At 48.3% G+C, this 20293-nt stretch overlaps 1 protein-coding gene across 4 annotated transcripts in view; it reads left to right on the top strand.

Moving 5' to 3' along the window:
- The first annotated feature begins 835 nt into the window (after positions 1 to 835).
- FLNB (filamin B) overlaps positions 836 to 20293 on the top strand; it is a 138092-nt gene continuing 118634 nt past the window's right edge. For 2 of the 4 annotated variants that reach the window (XM_025985819.2, XM_025985812.2), the window contains exon 1: positions 836 to 1326. In XM_025985819.2, the coding sequence (XP_025841604.2) occupies positions 1035 to 1326 (292 nt within the window). In that variant the 5' untranslated portion in view covers positions 836 to 1034. The remainder of the gene's footprint in view (positions 1327 to 20293) is intronic. The other 2 variants (XM_025985807.2, XM_025985798.2) reach the window with 1 other exon arrangement.

The following is a 20293-nucleotide window of genomic DNA, read 5'->3' as shown; positions in this document are numbered from 1 at the left end:
CCATGAAGGGAGCCCGAGGTGGGACTCAATCCTAGGACCCCAGGACCACACCCTGGGCGGAAGGCAGGGACTACACCGCTGAGCCACCCAGGGATCCCTGGTATGATTTTTTTAAAGGCAAAATTTTGGTAATGTGTTACAGTAGCATTGGAGAAACTGATATGCCCTGCAAATTATTGGTTTTTTTTTAAATTTTATTTTTAAGTAATCTCTACACCCAATATAGAACTCACACAACCCTGAAATCCAGTGGCATGGCCTACTGAGCCAGCCAGGTGCCCCCTCTGTTCATTCCTATTACTGCTACTGAACTGTTTGCGAGAGTTGATTTGTATTTTTCTCTCCCATTACTCTAGCAAGTCCTCAAGGTCAAGGAATAAGTTTGTCTTATTTACCATTAGTTCTTAGGTGCTTAAGAGGGCCTCGCACACAGTAGGCACTCAATACATGCTCCGAGCTTAATTAATACAAATAGTAAAATACCCATTCGTTCATGGGGTCCTCCAGTGCCTAACACCGCCTCTGGCACACAGCAGTAGCTCAATAAAAACTCATACTGAACCTACAGGTGGATCAAGTACTCCCCCTGCCCTCGTGGCCCAAGCGGCCGTCTCCCCACACGGGGTCTTATCTCTTGCACGTCCCTTACTCAGGGATCAGACCGTGACCTCCTTAACCCCAAGTCTCTCCCCTGGCTCCCTTTCGCTCCGAGCGCGGGGTCCCGGGACACCTCGGAGGCCGCAGGGTGCAGTGCACCTTAGAGACCGCAGGGGGCGAGCGTGGCTCGGGAACTCCCGCCGCGGGGCTGGGACAGGGCGGGGCCCGAGGGCGGGTCGGCTCAGTGCGCAGGCGCCGGTCCAGACGCCTCGCGCGGCCAGGGGCAGGCGGCCGCAGAGCAGTGCCGGCCGCGGCTCCAGTAGCAGCGAGTTCGAGCCCCGCTCCCGCTCCGCTTCGGCTCTCGCTCCGCCGGCCCTTGGGCCTCCCTCCGCCCGTCCGCGGCAGTCGCTGCGCATTGCGCTCTCCCCGCCGCCAGGATGCCGGTAACCGAGAAGGACCTGGCGGAGGACGCGCCGTGGAAGAAGATCCAGCAGAACACCTTCACGCGCTGGTGCAACGAGCACCTCAAGTGCGTGAACAAGCGCATCGGGAACCTGCAGACCGACCTGAGCGATGGCTTGCGGCTCATCGCGCTGCTCGAGGTGCTCAGCCAGAAGCGTATGTACCGCAAGTACCACCAGCGGCCCACCTTCCGCCAGATGCAGCTGGAGAACGTGTCCGTGGCGCTGGAGTTCCTGGACCGTGAGAGCATCAAGCTCGTGTCCATCGGTGAGTGCCCCGGTGTGCCCTCCGGTCCTCGCGCGCGCGCCCGGGGTCGGGGGGGCGGAGGCTGGGCCCCCTGCTGCGAGCCCTTAGAGCTCCCCGGGAGCTGCGGGCTGGGTGTGGGCGCTGGGGAGGGGGGTTGCCCTCCAGCGGGCGGGGACGCCGGAGAGACCTAGGCCCCCTCCCCGGTGCCTCTCCCTGGGCTGGGGCTTCCTGTGCTAGCTCCCCGCCCCGCGCCTCGCCGTGCGTCCTTGGGGGGCTGTGGGTCCCGGGCTCGGGTTGGGGCTGCACGGGGAGAGGGAGGGCTGTGGCATTTCTCCGCCCCCAGGGTTGCCTGCGGGGAGCTGGAAACCCCTGGTCCGCAGTCCGTGAAGTGGGGTCCTGGGCCGATGCTCCCCGAAGCGCTCGCCCGGCTGCGCCCACCTCGGTGCGCTCAGTGGCGGACAAACGCGCGTTGGCCTCGCGCGCGGCGGGAGACCTGGGGAGGGACAGTTCTCCGGGCTGGGCCTCGCCGCGCAGGTGGGGGCCTCGCCGCGCAGGTGGGCATGGGGACCTGGTACCCTCCCCCGCCGTCTCTGGCTTGGGTGCGCGCCCCGAGGTGGGAAGGGGAGCCGCGGGGGTGTGTCGTCCTCGCTGCCTCTGCTCCCAGCTTAGCTCTGGCCCGGTGCCTGGGGGTGAGCCCGCCCTGCGGCCCAGGTGATCATTTAGGGACAGTGGAGGTAGAGGAACTACTGTTCTGTAGGGAGCCCGGACTAATGTGCACTGTGTGCCAGCAGCCTTCCAAAGCTCCCAGTTCTTACACATGGGGCGAGTTGGGGTGTCCTGAGACCTAATTTACAGACAAGGGGTGGGGTGGGGGGTCCAAAGGGTCATGGAAGTGGGAAGGGTCTAGCTGAGAATTGAAGGAAGTGGGTACAATGAAAGGAGACTGTGCCTTCCTCTCCTTGCCTTCCCTACACCAGGGTCTTCCTGAGAGGAGGGAGGGAGTTGGTGTCGGGTTCCTCTCCTCAGAGCTGGGTAGAGAGCATGAGGGTCAGGTCCCCACTAGGACTTGGACTCGTTGAAAGTTTCCAGGAGGGTCACAAGGCTGCTGAGGGTATGGGCTGTGACAGTAGGGTGAGGGGTCTGTAATGTGTGTGTGTGTGTGTGTGCAGTATGTGTGTATACACAGCATTTGTGTAAAGAGCATCTGGGTATACAGTGTGGGTGTGCAGAGAAAGTGTGTGCACCTACTTTGTGTGTGTCTGTGTACTGCCAGGTGGAGCTGACCCAGGCCTGGGTCTGGGGTCTCTTCCTGAGAAAACCGGGCCTTATGCTAACTTCTGTGATAGGAAGAAACGCTGGTGGTGGGTGTGGCTGCTGGGACTTTCTCCTGAGTAAAAGGGCTTTCCTCTAGGCTGAGTCTCCTCTGTCCTCTCCCTCCCCTTCCCCCACACCTGTCCTGGCTGGTAGGGCTGCTTCCTGCTTCCTGGGCCCAGGCAGCTGTCACCGCCCAGTCAGCACCACGTCAGGGGTGTTCTCTGCAGAGCTGTGTAACACGCTTGCCTCTTCTTTTGGGGGCCATCTCCTACAACTGGGGAAAGAGAACCCTAGAATCCTCCTGGATTTCTTCCCTTTTCAGAAACCAGCTTTCCTTCTGAGGAATCTCAAGGCCTGGCTGAGCTCAACTTGGATCACTTTTCCTTTGTTTTAAAAATGTGTATTTATTTAATTAAGTGAACAAAGAAACTTAAAGTAAACCAGGAGTATCCAAACATGACATGAAATCTCCTTAAAAGACAAAACCAAACAAACAAAAAAATGAAACCACAGCACCAGAAAATCCTGGACTGCCTCATTTACCCACTGTTTACAGAGGCCACAGCTGCTTCCAGCGTGGCTTCCCATCAGTTTCCTGAACTTGGGGATCTCGTTCTAGACTGTGTCTGGTTCCTTACATTTTTCTACTTGACCCTCGTGATTTTCATTCCTAAACCCACCCAGGCCATGGCATCTTCTATTGTCCTGACATTCCAGGGTGAGCCTCCCCTTCTCTGGTTGTGGGCCCGTGGGCTACTGGCAGCTTCTTGGTGTGCACGTCTTACCACAACAGGTTACATTGCTTTATTTGCTCCTTTTAAATTATTTCTTGGATTATATCCCCCAAAGTGACATTCCTGGGTCAAAGAGTGTGGCCACTTTTATGACTCCTGTCATTGGCTGCCTCGTTGCTCTCCAGAAAGATCTCGCAGTAAACAGGTTTTCCAGCCTCCGGAGCTTGGAGGGAGACTTGCCAAGTGCCAGAACTCCCGTGGGAGTGATGCCTGGGGCCTCTTCACCGTGTTCCTGGGGCTGTTCTGGGTAACGGCCCTTCAGAAAAAAGTCACAGCAAGCTCAGACTTCAAGTATTCGCTGCTTAGGCTGTGTTGCATTGTGCTGACAAAGGCGCTCGCTCTGAGTTTGGTGACATACACTAGGTGCACAGTATGTTCTGTTCATCATCCCATTGATCACCGATAGGATCCTCACGATTTGTTTCCTTGTCTACATAATGATTTGTTTCAGCAAGTCACTGAGAGGGTAAAGGGCTTGCCCTAGTTCTGCCCCAGTGCCTAGAAGACGGTTGCTGTGTTTTCTGTGGTTGTTGTTAGTATTATGATCTCCATTTAAAGATGAGGCAATAGGAGTGAAATAACTTGCAGAGGTCACCCGGCTAGTAACGGTGACTGGAGGCTGGGCCTGTCCAGTTATGAAATTGACCCTTAACTGACCCGCTCTTCAGTATCGGAAATGAGTAAAACACAACCCCTCTCCCGTACGCAGAAAGCCCCTGTAACACCAGGTTTCGCAAGTCTGGGGTATTGAGGTGGCGCCTGGATACCCACACTTCGAACCTCTGGTCTTGAGCAAAGTAGGGATCTCAAAACTTTAGGTGAGTGACAGGATGAGGGTCCCATGAGATGAGTCAGGAGGTGAGGAGAGTCAGCTTGCATCTTGCATCAAGGTGAATTTGTTGAGGGAATAGCCGCCCTGTTTTCTCTGTTTTTTTTGAGAGTGGGTGGTATTTCCTGCTACTTAATGGATGGTGTTTTACTCCATAATCTGGGAAGGTATCTTTGAATGAATACAGGGTGTTGTGTTCTTTGGATAACTTCCAACAATGTACATTGCTGGAATCATAAGAGTTGTGTACAGGCTCCCAGCTCTGAGACAGGAGATGGTCAGAAGCTGCCAGAGGACTGGCTTTTCTGCCTAGAATTCACTGAAAGACAGCTCTGGCTGTTTATTCACATTTGTGATTTGTTGTAAGGTGGGCCCATTCTAGGCTGCATCCAAAAGTTGAAGATTTTCTTCAGTTTCGTGTTCTGTCTTGGGCAGTTCATAGTGAGGCCTCAGCATATTTAATCCTAGTTGCCTGCCAGGAGCTGGCAGTTTTATTTACTTGTTTTTCCAAAAACCTTTCTGACCCTGAGCAGCTCAGCCAGCTTGGAGAAAAAGGGGTCTCCCAGCCCAAGAATGACAATCAAGCCTGCCTAGAAGTTTGGGTGGTGTGTTTTGGTTTGATCCTTTAGAAAAAGGAATTCTTTCCTTTTCAGAGTATGCGGTCTGACCCTAATGTTGATTTAAGTTGCCCGTGCCAGGCCAGTGCCCCAGCAGGTGGGTGTGTATTCCCAAGACCTTGGGTCACTGGGTGGGGTTTCCAGGGTGGTGGGTCACCATGGGGCTTGGCCCCCTCTTCCTTCCTATTGTCCCACCCCCACCAAAATAACACACAAATGCAATAATCCTAAATCCCGTTCTTTCCTGATCTAGCAAATGCCAGTGTGGCTTTTAGGCAAAGGTAGTAGAAGATGCTTTAAAAGTAGCCAAGTAGCATGCTTTCCTTGTCAGAATCCATGAGCTCTGGGCCATTTGCCGCAAAATAACACAGTCGGAGATGTGGCTCTTGTAGTAGGTAAGAGCAAAGATTCTTGGTTCAAATCCCACTTGCCACTAAGTAGCTATTAAGAAACTTGGGTACCTTGGTTTCCGTATCACTAAAATGGGGATGGTAACTACCTCCTTCAAAAGGTGGTTAGAAAAATTAAACACGTTAATATTTTCAAAAGTGTTTAGAAAAATTTGTGGCACGTGAATGTTTGCTAAAAAAAAAAAAAAAATACGGGTACTATCCAGTAGTATTCCCAAAAGTCCTTGCTGGAGGGTTTGCACACTGAAAGGACATTTAGAATTGGTGCTGTGCCGGGGAGACCAGCGTGGTTGCCTAGTGTTGCTGCTGCTTGCTCTAATAGGGCTGTGGACTGGCCTCCTTGGAAGGGGAGGACCCCTGGTTAGGTTACGGCTGCCTCAGGGGCCCATTCATACCAGCTTTGTTTCTGAGACCTGGACTGGAGCATGGGGCGGCCGGTCATTCCAGCCTTCCACCCCGTTCAGGAATCTCTGGGCCAAATCACTTCCAGATGGCAGTTGGGCTCTGAGCAGCTCCTCCAGCAACGACGGAGCCGGCGTGCCAGTCAGCAGCTGCCTTCGTTCTTGGAGAGTCTGTCCTGAAGGAGGGCTTTGATTGGGAACCGAGTTATGTCTCTTGGGCACTAGCCCTCCCCTCCTTTTTTTAAATTTTTTTTTATTTTTGGGGTTTTTTTTTTTTTAGATTTTATTTATTTATTCACAAGAGACACACACACAGAGAGGCAGAGACGCAGGCAGAGGGAGAAGCAGGCTCCCTGCGGGGAGCCCAGTGCAGGGACTCAGTCCCGGGTCCTGGGATCACTTCCTGAGCCAAAGGCAGATGCTCAACCACTGAGCCACCCATGTGTCCCAAGCCCTCCCCTCACTGCCTGGGTCCTGGTTCTGGGCTGTGAGGCAGATGCACAGGGTAGTTGAGGATGGCTGCCTTGCTCCCTGGGCAGCTGCTCAGGCTTCAAGCCTTTGGGCCCTGCTTGTGGTGGCTTCTGGGCAGGGGTATCACATCATCCTACTTTCTCTATAAACAGCCTCCGGGTCAGCACATCCTAGGTTAAACTAGGTACAGGCGAATGATGTAGACTGCCAGGATGCTAAGCCCCACTCCTTCCCTAATAGCTGTGCAACTCTGGTCCACTGCCGTAACCTTTGTGAGCCTCCGTTTCCTCCATCTGTAAAATGGAGAATAATAGTTCCTGTCTCACTTGCTGAGACCATTATATGTTTATATCACAGTGCCGGCATTATCATTAATGTTAATGTGCTTCTGAACCCAAGTCTAGGACTTTGTCTCGTTTTCTGTCTACTTTCTGGCCACTTCTTTTGCTGTCATCTGGTGTGTTAGTTATTCCCTCCCTTGCAGCTTGGAACATCTCATGAAGATGCCTCCTAAGATCCTTTCTTTCTTCCTTTCCTCATTCAGTAAATATAGGAGAGACCAGCTCTGAGCCAGGCCCAGCACTAGGACCACAGGAATAATGAGAATCAGTTCCCTCACTTGCCTTGTACACTGCTCAGTGCAGAGATGAGAGTACCAGGGAGTGTCTTTCTCAAACCTTCAGGCACACACAGATCCCTTGGGGAATTTGTTAAAAGTGTGGGTCTGACTCAGCAGGTCAGGTGTGAAGGCTGAGATTCTTTACTTCCAGCCCGCTCCCAGTTGCTGCTGTCAGCAGTGGGCCCCGCACTGTGGATAGTGAGGATCAAGATGACAAGGTTTTGAGTCACCTGGGTGGCTCAGTGGTTGAGTACCTGCCTTCAGCTCAGGTCCTGATCCTGGGGTCCTGGGATCGAGTCCTATATTGGGCTCCTCGTGGGAAGCCTGCTTCTCCCTCTGCTTGTGTCTCTGCCTCTTTATATGTGTCTCTCATGAATAAATAAATGAAATCTTAAAAAAAAAAAAAAGATGACAAGCTTTCTGTGGCACCGGGATGGCTCAGTTGGTTAAGTATATGCCTTGGGCTCAGACACGTTCTCTTGGGATCGAGCCCCGGTGTGGGGTTTCGGGCTCAGTGGGGAGCAGGCTTCTCCCTTTCCCCCTGCTGCTTCCCCTTGCTCATGCATGTATGCTTGCGCTCTCTCACTCTCTCAAATAAATAAAATCTTAAAAAACAAAAAACCAAATGACCCGCTTTCTGGGAGGTGGAAGGGGAGGAGTACCTTCCTTCAGACTGCGGTGGGTAGTCTGGAGGACTCCCTGGAGGGAGAGGCCATCAAGCTGGGACCTAAAGCCAGACTAGAATTAGGCAGGTGAACAGACGATTAGCTCATGTAAGGTGCAGCAGTAGAAGAGTTTGTCAGGTGGAGGTCAGAGGGGTGGCCCAGAGGTAGGCAGGGGCTGTCTCACCAAGGGCCTTCTGAGGCTGAAGGCTGCCAACCAGCCATCTTCCTTGAGGGTGCTTGGTGTGGGGTGGGTGAACCCATCTGAAATGGATTGTCTAATCGGGGGCTCTCTTGATTCTTACTGCAGTCATTCCTATCAGTAAAAAATTCTAACATGCCCCTTTGTCATATATGCAAATTCCTAAGTTTATATACATATATTGCTATCAACCTGTATTAAATATTTGTAAAGCACATTTTCTTTTTAGAGGACAAATCCAAATATAAGATCTGGCTTTTCCTGTGCTCTTGTGCACCCTTGTGGTACATATACCGAATTTGGAGGCCCCTGAGGGCCTGTTTCTACATTTCATTCCCCCCCCAACCCCCTTTTTGTTGCTATTCTGCATTTAGTTTTGATCTTTAGTTATCCTTAGTTGAGGAGGTGGGTCTATAATTCTATCCCCTTCACCCAACAAGTTGGACCAAATTAACAAAGCCAATGGAATGAGCCCTTTCAGTCTGAATGTGTGCTATTTCCTGCTCTTGTAATGATGAAAATTGCCTTTCATGACATTCTAGTAGAAGCCACCGTACATTACTGTTGTAAATCTAGTTATCCATTAAACGTGCTCAATATTCACCAGATTGGCTCAGGTTACTGTATAATAAACAACAGCACTTTACTCTGCTGGGGCTTAGAAAGTGTGGCTTTGCAGCTTTTAAGTGCTTTGCTCATTTTCCTTGGGAAATTGCATCCATGTCCTAGGGAGAGAGTTTTTGGGGAAAGATGATTAGAAAACCAAATGGTTCTCTTTATACTGAAGCGACAAAGTAGTATGGGAGAGTAGCTATACGTGGTATAAAGGATGGAACTATTGGGTATTTTAATTCTATCCACTTAGGATCATGGTTTCTTTTCTCCATAATCATATTGTGAATAATGTACAGTGCTCCCTTTCTTCTCAGAGCCTTCTAGCACTTGCCTTAAATACATTCATTTGATACATTGTAGATCATTGCTATAACTCTTCTGCAAACTCTTCAGTTTTATTTTTATTTTTTTATTTTTTATTTTATTTTATTTTTTTTTAACTCTCCAGTTTAAAAAAAAAATTTAATGGGGTTTTACTTATACCCATCCTCTGGTTCTAAAACATGCCAGAGAACTTTTAACTTCTCTGACCCCTCTCTTTGACCGGTCACTGTGGAGTAGAATGTCCTTGGTTAAGATTTTCTTGTACTATAGGGAAAGAGGTAGTTTGGTTTTTCGCTTAGTCAAGACTGGTTATAGGTCTGAATTATTTTGACAGAGCATCTGACTTCCTCCTTTTCCTCATCATCACAACCTGGCATAGGTAGATGGCTTGGTAGGAGGACACTTGCCCTCTTGTATATGCCTTGGCTTTTCCACGGATACACAGTGATGAGATCTTTGTGTATTGAATGTTGACGTCTGCACACGCACCCTCGAGTATAGTGTCTAGCACTTCCCTGTGCCTGCTGTCTGCTAAGCATTGTCCTGAGTGCCTTATCTTTATTGCTTCTAATTTTCATCATTAGAACCCTGCAAAGGAGTGACTGTATTTATTTCCATTTTACAGATGAGAAAATTGAGGCCCAAATCAATCTCCCTGCACATGCCAGGCATAATGCTTGCCTGCAGCAGACTATCAAGTATTTTTTTGCGTCTCAAAGTTTGGTTTCACACTTAAAAGTAAAATAGATAAACTGTAGTGAGAGGTTTTCTGCAGCTTTAGTTCTGTTCATTTCTATTTTGCTTCAAACTTTACTCACTTGACCTTGATGTATGTGAAATTGAAATGTTCTTCTACGAAACAAAACTTTCTGGGGGCCCATTTGCCTTGCCTCTTCCAGCACCATTGAGCTTTAATTGGGGCCTCTTCTTCAGTTCTGGGGGCATCTCTAGTTCTTTCCCTGTCTTTAATTGGCTCCCAGGGACAGAGTTTGGACAGTGGGGACCAGCTGAAGGCTGCTTTGGGCAGCCAGGCAGGGCTTTCTTTGTGGGGGTCTAGAAGCCGGAGGTGAGGACGAAGTGCCCCTGGAGATCGCCTTGGCTGCAGTCCTGTGGGGCTCGCAGTGTACATCACTTGGTGTGTGTATGTGGCGGGGGGGGGGCTTGGTGGGGTTTGTAGAGATGTAGCTATGCCAGGAGATCCTTGGTCACTGACACCACTGGCGCAATTGTGCATTCTCAGAAATGACCTCACCCCACATCCGTTCCTTCTGCTACCTTTAAACATTAACTGTTGGGAGGGCATGTTGGGTTGTGTTTGCTGCTGAGCAGAACCTTTCTCCTCTGGCTGGCATTTGGCCTTTATCATTCTGGCACCAACAGCTGCCTGCTCCCACTCCAAGCCAACAGCTCCAGCTCTCCAGCTCCTCTTCGGGGAGCCTTGTGGGTAGGCCCCTTGCTGGGTTGCGTACATCTGCCAGGCTGCTCTGGAGCTGCACTTGCGTCCCCAAGGGCTTCTCCTGCAGCGCTCCTGAGAGAGGAAGCTGGCCTGGCTGGCCTACTCGGTGCTCAGCCTCCCCGAACTCTCAGGGCTGGTTTGTTGCAAGGTCTGGGCGTCAACACAACACTCCTGTTCTCCTTCTCTGAAGGGCCTTTATGCTGGCATGAATTCCTTTTCTCATGGAGATCTGAAAGCTCTTTTGACTAAATGGGTCACCTTTCTGGGTATTTTCATAAGGCTGGTCAGCTTTTGCCATGCCAGACAACTTCTCTGGAATTTCCGTTTAGATATAACGAGAATACAGTGTGGAATTTTGGCTTTTGAGCTATAGGGAAGTGGGTGGGGATTTGTGGCAGGGATATGTAAATTTGCTGCGGCCCATAAATTTGGGTTTTAAGATTAAAAAAGGCAAGCAGCAGTTGGCTTTCCTTCTGCAAACAAGAATGGTGTTGCTTTCGGCCTCATGCTGCTAGTGACCGAGGCAGAGGCAGGCCTCCCGTGGAGGCTGGGGTCTGAAAAGATTCTCGGTGGCTAAAATCAGATTCCTCCATCTCCCCTGCTGTCCCCAAGAAAATAATCAAGTTCTTATCATGCTGGTACTGCGCTGCTTGTGTGAATCACCCTGATTTTCCCTCTACCTCCCTGAAGTAATTTATCAGATATTCCAGGGAAACAAGAATTATTTGGCATTCTCTAGTCTGTTGGGAGCATGGTTGGGCCTGGGGCTTCTTCTCAAGAACAAAATAATTTGTTCCCTCAGTGGGGTAAAAGCAGGCCAGAGGTGGGGGGCTGAGGCACCGTCTTCCAGGGGACCAAAGGCACTGGGGTCTTCAGGCTCAGGCCTAAAAGGCCTTTGTGACTTGGTGGTTCTATTAATCGAGCAGAGTTCTGGGTTCCATTTATAAGGTTCCTTGTCAGAAGAGGCAGGAGCTGGAAGACCAAGGGCTTGTTACTGGTGGGACAGGAGGCCTCTCACTGGAGTTTCCAGCCAACCAAGGGCAGAACCCAGAAAGTTCCAAGAGGAGGAGCCTTAGGGATCTTGGCTGGCAAGCACCTGGGCAGTGGCTTGTCACATTCTTTATCTGCACTAAAGGAGGCAAGCTAACACCTGGGGAATGCCTCTGCTGTCTGGGAGTCCCTTACAGGAAATGATCCGGGTGTCACATTACGCTTCCTGTTGGGCATGCATTTCTGACCATAATTATCTCTCCTGTCCCTTTTTCTTGACACTCTTGTTTGACACCCATGGGAAGTCACACCTGAGAATGGAGGGCATGAGGCCCTCTTGGACACCCACGGCTCCCCTCCCGTCCCGTGCCGTTTCATTTCACAGCTTCTGAGCTCTAGCTGTCTCTTGACTTGCCTGTTTTGTTCTCCCACTGGATCACGACTGCTCTCGGGGCAGGTGTTGAATCTCTTGTTCACCTCTGTGGCTCTGAGCTTGGCACCTGGTAGGAATATAATGAGCTATTGAATAAATATACATCCTCTAGCATACATGGGTTGAATAATGAGTCTGATACATTAATTTGCAATATATCTGCTTTTAGAAAATGCAAAATTAGGGTCCTTTGTAGCCAGTAGAGAAAAAGGGAATTGTGTGTAGTGGACCTCTGGGTCTGGGGTCCCAGTAGGACACCTCATTTTGGGGATAGTGATGCTGAATGTAAAGAATTCAGCACTTCCTTGTCATTCTCTGAATGTCTATGATTTGCTTCAACTGTGAGAAAATAAGGTCTTTTCCAAGTGACCATGTCGGGCTCAGAAAATGAATATAAATGGAAGCTACTGAGAGTCACTATAATCATAGTACTAGTTCCATTAATAATAGTGAATATTATATTGAGCACCTACCAGTACCAGAAATTGGGATAGATGCTTTTCACTAACAGCTAAATGAAGACTAATTGCAACCTTGGGATGTAGTTATTGTTGTAATCCCCATTATACAAGTGAGGAAACTAAGGCACATCTCAGCCACAGAGTATGTGGCCAACTATGAGTCAAACCCTTGTCTGAGAAATTTTAACTGTCAAAGGAAAGCCATCAGCATGGTCTTCAAAATTCATCTCTAAGTACTTTTTGCATATTAAAAATTTGTGTTTGTAATTAATGTAGGACAATTGCCAGAACACAGAGAAATACAAAGAAAAAAACCACATCACCTGGGGAGAATCTTAACAAATCTTTTTCTACTTTTGGGGAGTTCTGTGCAACAGCTGCCTTTTGATCAGAATGGGCAAAGGGGATTGCATTTAGTTAGGAAGAAGAGACTGGACTGGAAACGTTTTGTGAAATCATTTTGATCCTACTGATGGTTGTAACAAGATGCATCCTTGAGTTACTGCAGAGCAGTGGCCAGCATTAAAATTGGAGGGTCTCGGTTGAGGCTCATGGTTTGCAAGTCTCCCTTGGTCTACAAATATGTTATGGTCAACCACAGAGTGGGGGTGCTCCAGCTACTTTCTGTCTCTTAAAAGTTTTTAGGACCAGCTTTTATTGGGACTGCCAGGGTCTCTTAATAATAGTTATTATGTTTGGTAACTATTATGCCCTTGTCTCACGGTTAGCCCAGTGTGGAAATTCACTTACTTTTCAGTTGCTCAGCACCATTAGCCATTTAAAGGTCTCCAATATGAGCCTAACAGAATGTAGTTGGTAGCTTGGTTCACCCTTGCCCATCTGGGAACTTTTAGAAGTCTGAATATTCTATGCAGCCCTGAGGGCTTCCTGGTATTGGTGTTTTTGTAACATTTTCTCAACAACCCTCAGGACACCAGGTCTATGGAATCATAGGAGGTGGAATGAAACCACTTCCAGATACAGATTGAACTATGGTCCAGAGTGTGCTGGAGAGTATGGGTCAATTAGACCTGGCCACCTACTGGCTGGAAGACCTGAAGCAAGTTGCTTGACCTCTCTGAGGTTCGGTGTCCTAGGCTATCATGGTGCCCCAGCTGTTGCTGTTGTTGATTTTTAATCAACGGTCCTTGCAAAGCACGTGGCAGATAATGAGTGTCCCATGAATGGTGGTCTTCCTTCTTCCTCCTCCTCCTCCTCTCTCCTTCCTTGACCTGAGATGGCCTCCTCAGACCGGAGGAAGAAGTGACCTAATTATCTTGGAGGGCAGAGGTGGGTGGAATACTCCCAGAAATCGGTCCAGGGTGCCTCATACCTTATGAGCTGCTTTTAGAAGAGGTGACCTGGGTTTTTGAGTAGTAGCTGGGCAGGAACCATGGGCTGGAGGCACTTCCTGATCTTCCGGCCAAGCTTCCTTTAAGGAGAGAAAACAGGTGCCAACTATTCTTGACGTCTTCCCCCACTTTCCCTTTTGTCCTGTTTGGCTAGTGGATGTGTTGTTTTAACCAGCTTTTTAATTTTTTTCCCCCCATCCTTCCTTTCTTTAATTATTTTTTTCTCTTCGATTCACTCTCCTTTCTTTCCTGGTTTTGCTTTTTTGGAAGCAGCTGTTACACCATCCGGGTGATGTACTTGGTGGTGGCTCTGAGCCTTGGCTCTGACCCTTTAGAGCTGGCTGACCCCAGCACGCTGTTTTGCCTCTAGGAGCCTGTCTTCCATATGCAGAATATGATTATAAAATGCTCTGGCTTATTGAGCTCTAAGGTATAAAGTGAATGTGTACCTAAAGTCCTTAGTCCCGCCCCTGCTCATGGGCAGTGGTCAGTAATTGGCAGCTGCTGCTCATGTGATGCTGGCATCAGCATTCTTACTGTAAAGCCCCACTCCTCCCACTCACCCTCTTCAGGGCTCAATCAGGGAGGATGAAGAGGGAGCAGCCATGCTGGAGAGGAGCCTGTGCCCACTGCCTTGTGTACTTTCAATATGGAACAGAGGGGAGTGGACCAGCTGCCCTCCTCGAGCCAGGCTTGGCTCTGCCTTGGCCCTGGGCACTGTTTTCTCTCCCTTCTAGTCCTGGCCCTTTGATACCTGGGATTATGGTGGGGCTTCCTGCCAAGATTTTTGCTGCCCTGGGTGTGGTCTTAAACCCAGCACTGCCCAAACTCCTGCCACGGAGCTAGTGACAATATTTTTACAGTAGTGCTTGGAAACTGGAATCCTGGGGTCACACCCTGTACAAACAGTGTCAGGGTTGTTGGGTGACTGGAGGAGATTGACAACAGTTTCTGTGGCTTCTAAGTCCAGAAGGATGTGGGAGGTTGTATGTATGTTTGATAGGGTGGGGGGCGGGCATCATTCCCAGTTCTTTTCAGGGGCTCACTAGTCTCAGCCTAGCCAGGCCAGGGAATCTGTGTGTCTTGTGTATCTACCTGCTTCCTTCAGTTCCTCCTTGTTCCCTGGTTGGGCCAGATTTCTACTACTGTGTCCTTTTAGGGGAGTGTCATTTTTAGGTTTGTCTCTTGTAGGGGCAGGGAACACCCAACACCTTTCCCAGAGGTAGAATTTGGGGGGGTTATCTTCAAATGATGACTCATGCGGATCTTTGCATTTTAATGATGGGAAGAAATTAGTCAGCCTGGGCACTGTTTCCCTGTGACAGGGCAAAAATTTAAACACTTGCACAATGGCTTTTGTTTTGCCAGCTATTGAAGTTGACCGTCAGGCGTTATCAATAAGATCAGCAGGTGTTCACCGCTCTGCTTCCGGAGACCAGTTTCTGGTCCTGGGAAAGGCCCAGAGCAAGCTGGATTTGGCGAGCTTGTGGGACCCAGGCAGACCTGGGCCTATTTCCATCATCACTGGGGCTGTGGAGAGGCCCTGCCTCCCTCTCTCAGTGTATTTCCCCATCTGTAAAAGGGGAGAACTGGACCAGGTCTGTGTTTCCCGAACTTCAGGCATTCGTAAAGGGATCACTTTTATTATTTTTGCTGCATTCCCCCAGCTGCCTCTATTTTGTTTTTGCTTAACATTTCTCTCCCGTATAGTTTGTGTGATTCTAGAGTTTTGAGGGACGCGGGGTGTGGCTCAGTGGTTGAGCACCTTCCCGCTCAGGGCATGAGCCCTAGGTCCTGGGGTAGAATCCTGAGTTAGGGTCCCCATGGGGAGCCTGCTTCTCCCTCTGTATGTGTTTCTGCCTCTCTCTGTGTGTCTCTCATGAATAAAATAAATAAAATCTTTAAAAAAAATAAAAATAAGACAAATGCCTTTGAAAAGGAGACTTGTGTCACACTCATAACAAAAAAAGCAAGGTCTATAGGTAAATCAGAGTAATCATAAACAAACCCCAAACAGTGTTATTAAATTCTAGCTAGCACCGTTGCCTGTTCTCAGCAGAAGACCTACTCTTTTGGTTAAAAAGGAAAATTAGGGTAGCCCAGTTGGCTCAGCGGTTTAGTGCCGCCTTCAGCCCAGGGCGTGATCCTGAAGACTCAGGATCGAGTCCCGCTTCGGGCTCCCTGAATGGAATGGAGCCTGCTTCTCCCTCTGCCTGTCTCTCTGCCTCTCTCTCCCTCTCTGTGTCTCTCATGAATAAATAAATAAAGCCTTAAAAAAAAAAAAAAAAGGAAAATTAGCCAGTGATAGGTGCTCAGAGTAATCTAGCACCACACTGAGCCTTTCTCCCTGACCTGCCCAGAAGGATTGAGAAAGAATTGGCAAGAGAGTAATGTTGTCTCAGTGATGCAAAGGCATTGATGGTGTCACCAAAGCTCAGAGTAGTACCGTATAGATGCTTTGTTCTATAAATACTTGTAAAATGTTCATCATGTGCCAGGAGCTGTGCCAGGAGCTGGGTTAGTGGCTAGGAGGACAGAGGGGATTGGGGCTTAGTCACCCCCGGCTCGGGGAGCTCACAGTCTAATGGGAGTCATAGGAGTAGGTTAACATAAATGAAGAGCAGAGCAAAGCCATAGAAGCTGCGGCAAGAAAATTGGAGAACTAAGTTCTGTCCTGCCTGTAGGGGTCCTTTACAAACAAAAGTTTAGAAAATGATTTTGAAGAAGAAAATGATTCTTTTACTTTGAATTGTTTTGAATGAACAATAAACCTATTTCAGTTCAGAATGATTCTAGAGAAACAATATATTAAAGTTTTACATAGTTCTTATGGTGTTAAGAGAATGATCCATCTTTTTTTTTTTAAGCTTTTGTTTATTTATTAGAGAGCAAGAGAGGGAGCATGAGCAACAAGGCGGGGAGGGGCAGAAGGAGAGGTAGCAGCAAACTCTCTGCTGAGCAGGGAGTCCTATGCGGGGCTCAAGCCCAGGACCCTGGGATTATGACCTGAACTGAAGGCAAATGCTTAACCAACTGAGCTACCCAGGCCCCCCCAAGAGAGTGATCCATCTTAACCCTTTATGTGGTGATATCCAACCTTAGTTCCCTAAAGCCTGATTTGAGTTTGAGCTGCTTTTGGTCCATGTCCACTGTAAATAGATAAAACCAAGATGTCCTGATATGCTCTTGATGGCATGATTTCCCCCCCTCAGATTAGCATGTCCTGTAGTTTCTGCAAGCAAGATATACCCCAAGATTGGACCTTTGAAATGCCTCCAGCTAGTGTTTAGGAATGAATGGCATTTTTTGAGGTAGTGAAGTTGAGGCTGAGGCTGATTTTTCTTTCCATCTGCCAACCAAGGGCAACATCTGCTTCTCTTGGGTTTCTGGGAGGACGGAAGTTGTGGTTAAAAAATGAGGACTGGGGTGTCAGGCAGTTTGGAGTTGAGTCTGGAATTCACTGTGACTAGGATTGAGTTATAGAATTTCTCTGGAGCCTTAGCGTTTGGTGTTCTCACCTGTAAACTGGGGATAATCATAGTTTCTACCTGAAAGAGTGGGTGTCAGGATTTAATGAGCTAAATTTTGTAAAGTACATGCCATACGGGAAGTATTTAGAAAGCGCCAACAGGTAATCCCACACTTCTCTGATTCAAGGGCTCAGGTGTTTACAAACTCTAGGCTGGTGGTAAGTGAGGTGAAGGGGGATGTCAGATGTGGGGTTTGGTTAGATCATGCTGATTGGCATTAGGACATTCGGAAGGAATCCAAGGCTTGGGACAAATGCTGTGACCCCTAAGACACAGTGTAAGGGTTAAATCAGGATGAAATGGACAAGAAGAGCCTTCCAGGGGGCCGGTGGGGTAATTTAGAATCCTTTCAGCAGCAGGAATGGGACCCAGAACTGGTCACAGACCAGGAAATTGATTGGCTCCTGTCAGCCAGCACAGAGTGGGTTATGGGTTCGTAGGATCCAGCAACTCTGTCATCAAGGATCCTGGTTCTTGAAGTCTCTGCTCTCTTAGTTTCAGTAGTCCTGAGGCCAATTCCCCTGTGGTTTCCCATGGCAGAGAGTTTCTGCAACGTTGCAAGAGAGTTCTGCGGGGTTCCCTATGAGCCAAGAACAGCTTTTCCAGAAGCTGGCAAGAGACCTCTTATATCTCATTCGCCAAAATTGGACTACATGGTGATCTCTGAACCAGTACCTGGCAAGGGGGATGGATTACCCTCAGACCAGTGAGGCCTTCCCCAGAGCTTCCTTGGAGGCCTAGGAGTCCTGTTGGGAGAGAGGGATCTGGACTCCTATCAGGACTCTTCTAGGAAGGGCAAAGGGGGGCTGGATGCGGTGGTCCTGTTGTAGCAGGTGGTATCAGAAAAGGGGATGGATGTGCCCCATCCATGTGTCCCCCCACTGGGTGGGGGGGCAGTGTATTGAGGAAAAGAAGGTGTGTGTCTTATTCTACTGGCCTCTTTGTCCATCTCTCTACCTCCCTAGCCCCTCTGTTCTACACCCAGGGGCCATGCCCACACCCTCTTCTTGTTCCTGGATCCCTCCTGCCTCTTTCTGCCATGAGACCTCCTCCAGGCTGAGTCATTGTAGGAATCCTACTGATGTCAACGGTGTATCATTTATATAGCCTTTATTGTTTTTTCCTCATTCAGAGTGATTCATGTTTTTGCATTGAAATGGGAAAATTGTATAAAAATAGTAAAAGAGGAAACATTGCTTCTAATCTCACCATCCAGAGAAAACAAAGGAATTGTTAGTCTCCCCTTTTCAGTTTTCCCTACACGTGTGTATACAACATGTTATAAATAGCTCAGGAGCCAGATTGTATGCCTTTTGGTATTCCGTCATTCGATGATAATTTCTGTCATCAAGTGTCACTTAGAACTTGATTTCTTGTAACATCCATCTTAGAGGGGATATTCTTTTAAGATAAATTGTGCCAGTAAAAATGGGATATACAGAGCAATAATAAATAAACTGGAGCTCTGCTTAATTTGGATTCTCCTGAGAGTGGGCTGGACACAAGGACCGTCCCCCATGTGGGTTTGCCTTTTTCAGGGGAGGTGATCCCAGGAAGCAGGAAAGAGGAATAGTGAATGAGACAGGGAAGGGGGAGAAACCAGCAGCAGGGTGAGTTATCAAGGTCAGTGCAGTGGGACCTCCTGAGAAATGGACAGAATGCCTCTAGAACCGTCTGCCCAGAGAAGTACAGGAGCTGGAGATCCACTAGCTCCTGCTCCCCAGTGCTGGAAGCATTCATTCTTCAAACTTCCCAGGCAGGATGCCTATGTGTGCTGGCTCTGCTGGGGCAAAAAGGGAAAAGAGAAGGTGTGTGCTGGGGTGGTAGGTGGTCCCCAGAGAGTGATTTGAGCTGGCACAGAACTGCTGGCCATAACTGAGGCTGGAACCAGAAGTGGGCCAGGAAAGAGGATGGACGTAGGCAACAGTGGCATTACCAGATATACCACCCTGGATCAGTTTTGCAAACAATGTTGAACAGAGAGCAAATTGCAGAAAGATACCTATGCTGTGTTACTGTTTATATAAAGTTTTACATATGTAATAGAAATACAGATATGTTCATTGATTGGATTGACCATCACCAAGCTTCGGGTAATGGTTGCCTATGTGGGGGGAGGGGTGTGTGTGCAGGGGCTCTTAACTCTTTGTAACATTTTATGTCTTTAGTTGTGTGGTGCTTATATTGTCCTATTCTTTCTGTCTCCCCTTTTTCGTGTGTATTTGTCGGAAATATTTCCCTTACAAAGAGTGTATCATTTGAATGCTGGTATAGTGCATTAATGAGCTTGACCAAAGAAAGGGGAAGAATGTATCTTACTTTTATTATCTTGTTTATTTGTTAGAAAGACAAGCTTGGGCCCAGTTTGTAAGAAAGAAAACAGATGGTCCTCAAGATGTCAGGATGATATTAAGACAAAGACGTTCACACTTAGCAGGATTTTTCCCTCCCACTCCCCAAGTATGTGTTGAAACTCCTGAGCTAATGAACTTAGAATGTAAGGCCCCTCCCATTGCTTGTGAACATGGCAGGCTTGGGTTTCTCAAAGGCAGAGCTTCAGACATCTGCCTCTGGGAGCTTCAGTCAATGGCTTTTTGTCTAAGTGAAGGAGGTATTTCTCAAGGAGGTATTTTGAGGGACTGCTGAAATATTTGCATTGTCCTTAAAAGCAGGTAAAAGTCTCAGATAAGTGATGCTTAGCAGTGGAATGAATGTTAAGGAAGTTGCATTCTAAGAACACCTTTGCATTATGTCCAAAATCAAGTCCGTCTGTTTTGTGGTATAGTGGTTCCTATCTTGGTTTCCCCAGTGCCTGAGCATACAAGCTCAGAAGCGCTTAATTAAAAAAAAAAAAAAAAAAAAACTCTATTGGGGTATAATTGACATACAAAAAAGGACACATTTAAAAGTATGCAGTTGAGGGACGCCTGGGTGGCTCAGCAGTTGAGCGTCTGCCTTCAGCTCAGGGCGTGATCCCGGGATCTGGGATCGAGTCCCACATCGGACTCCTTGCAGGGAGCCTACTCCCTCTGCCTGTATCTCTGCCCCCCTCCCCCGTGTGTGTGTGTGTGTGTGTGTGTGTGTGTGTGTGTGTATGTGTCTCATGAATAAATAAATAAATCTTAAAAAAGAAAAAAAACCAAAATCATGGATACAGATAATAGATTGATGATCACCAGAAGTAGGGATTGGGAGAAGGGCAAAATGGGAGAAGAGGATCAAAAGGTACAAAATTCCAGGTATAAATAAGTAGTCCTGGGGACTTAATGTATAGCATGGTGACTATTGTTAATGATTCTCTGTTACGTATTTGAAAGTTGCTAAGAGAATAGATCTTAAAAGTTATCAGATGAAAATATTTGTCATCATGTATGGTAACAGATGTTAACTAAACTTACTCTGGTGATCATCTCACAATGTATACAAGTATTTGAGAAAAGACAGAAGGGATTCATCTGCTGAACTGAGGGCAGAAGCTCAAGTTCTAAACATCAGTCATATGCCGTGT

This window comes from Vulpes vulpes, chromosome 9 (genome assembly GCF_048418805.1).
Source record: "Vulpes vulpes isolate BD-2025 chromosome 9, VulVul3, whole genome shotgun sequence".
NCBI classification, from domain to species: Eukaryota; Metazoa; Chordata; class Mammalia; order Carnivora; family Canidae; genus Vulpes; species Vulpes vulpes.
This window is presented reverse-complemented; position numbering and strand designations above follow the sequence as displayed.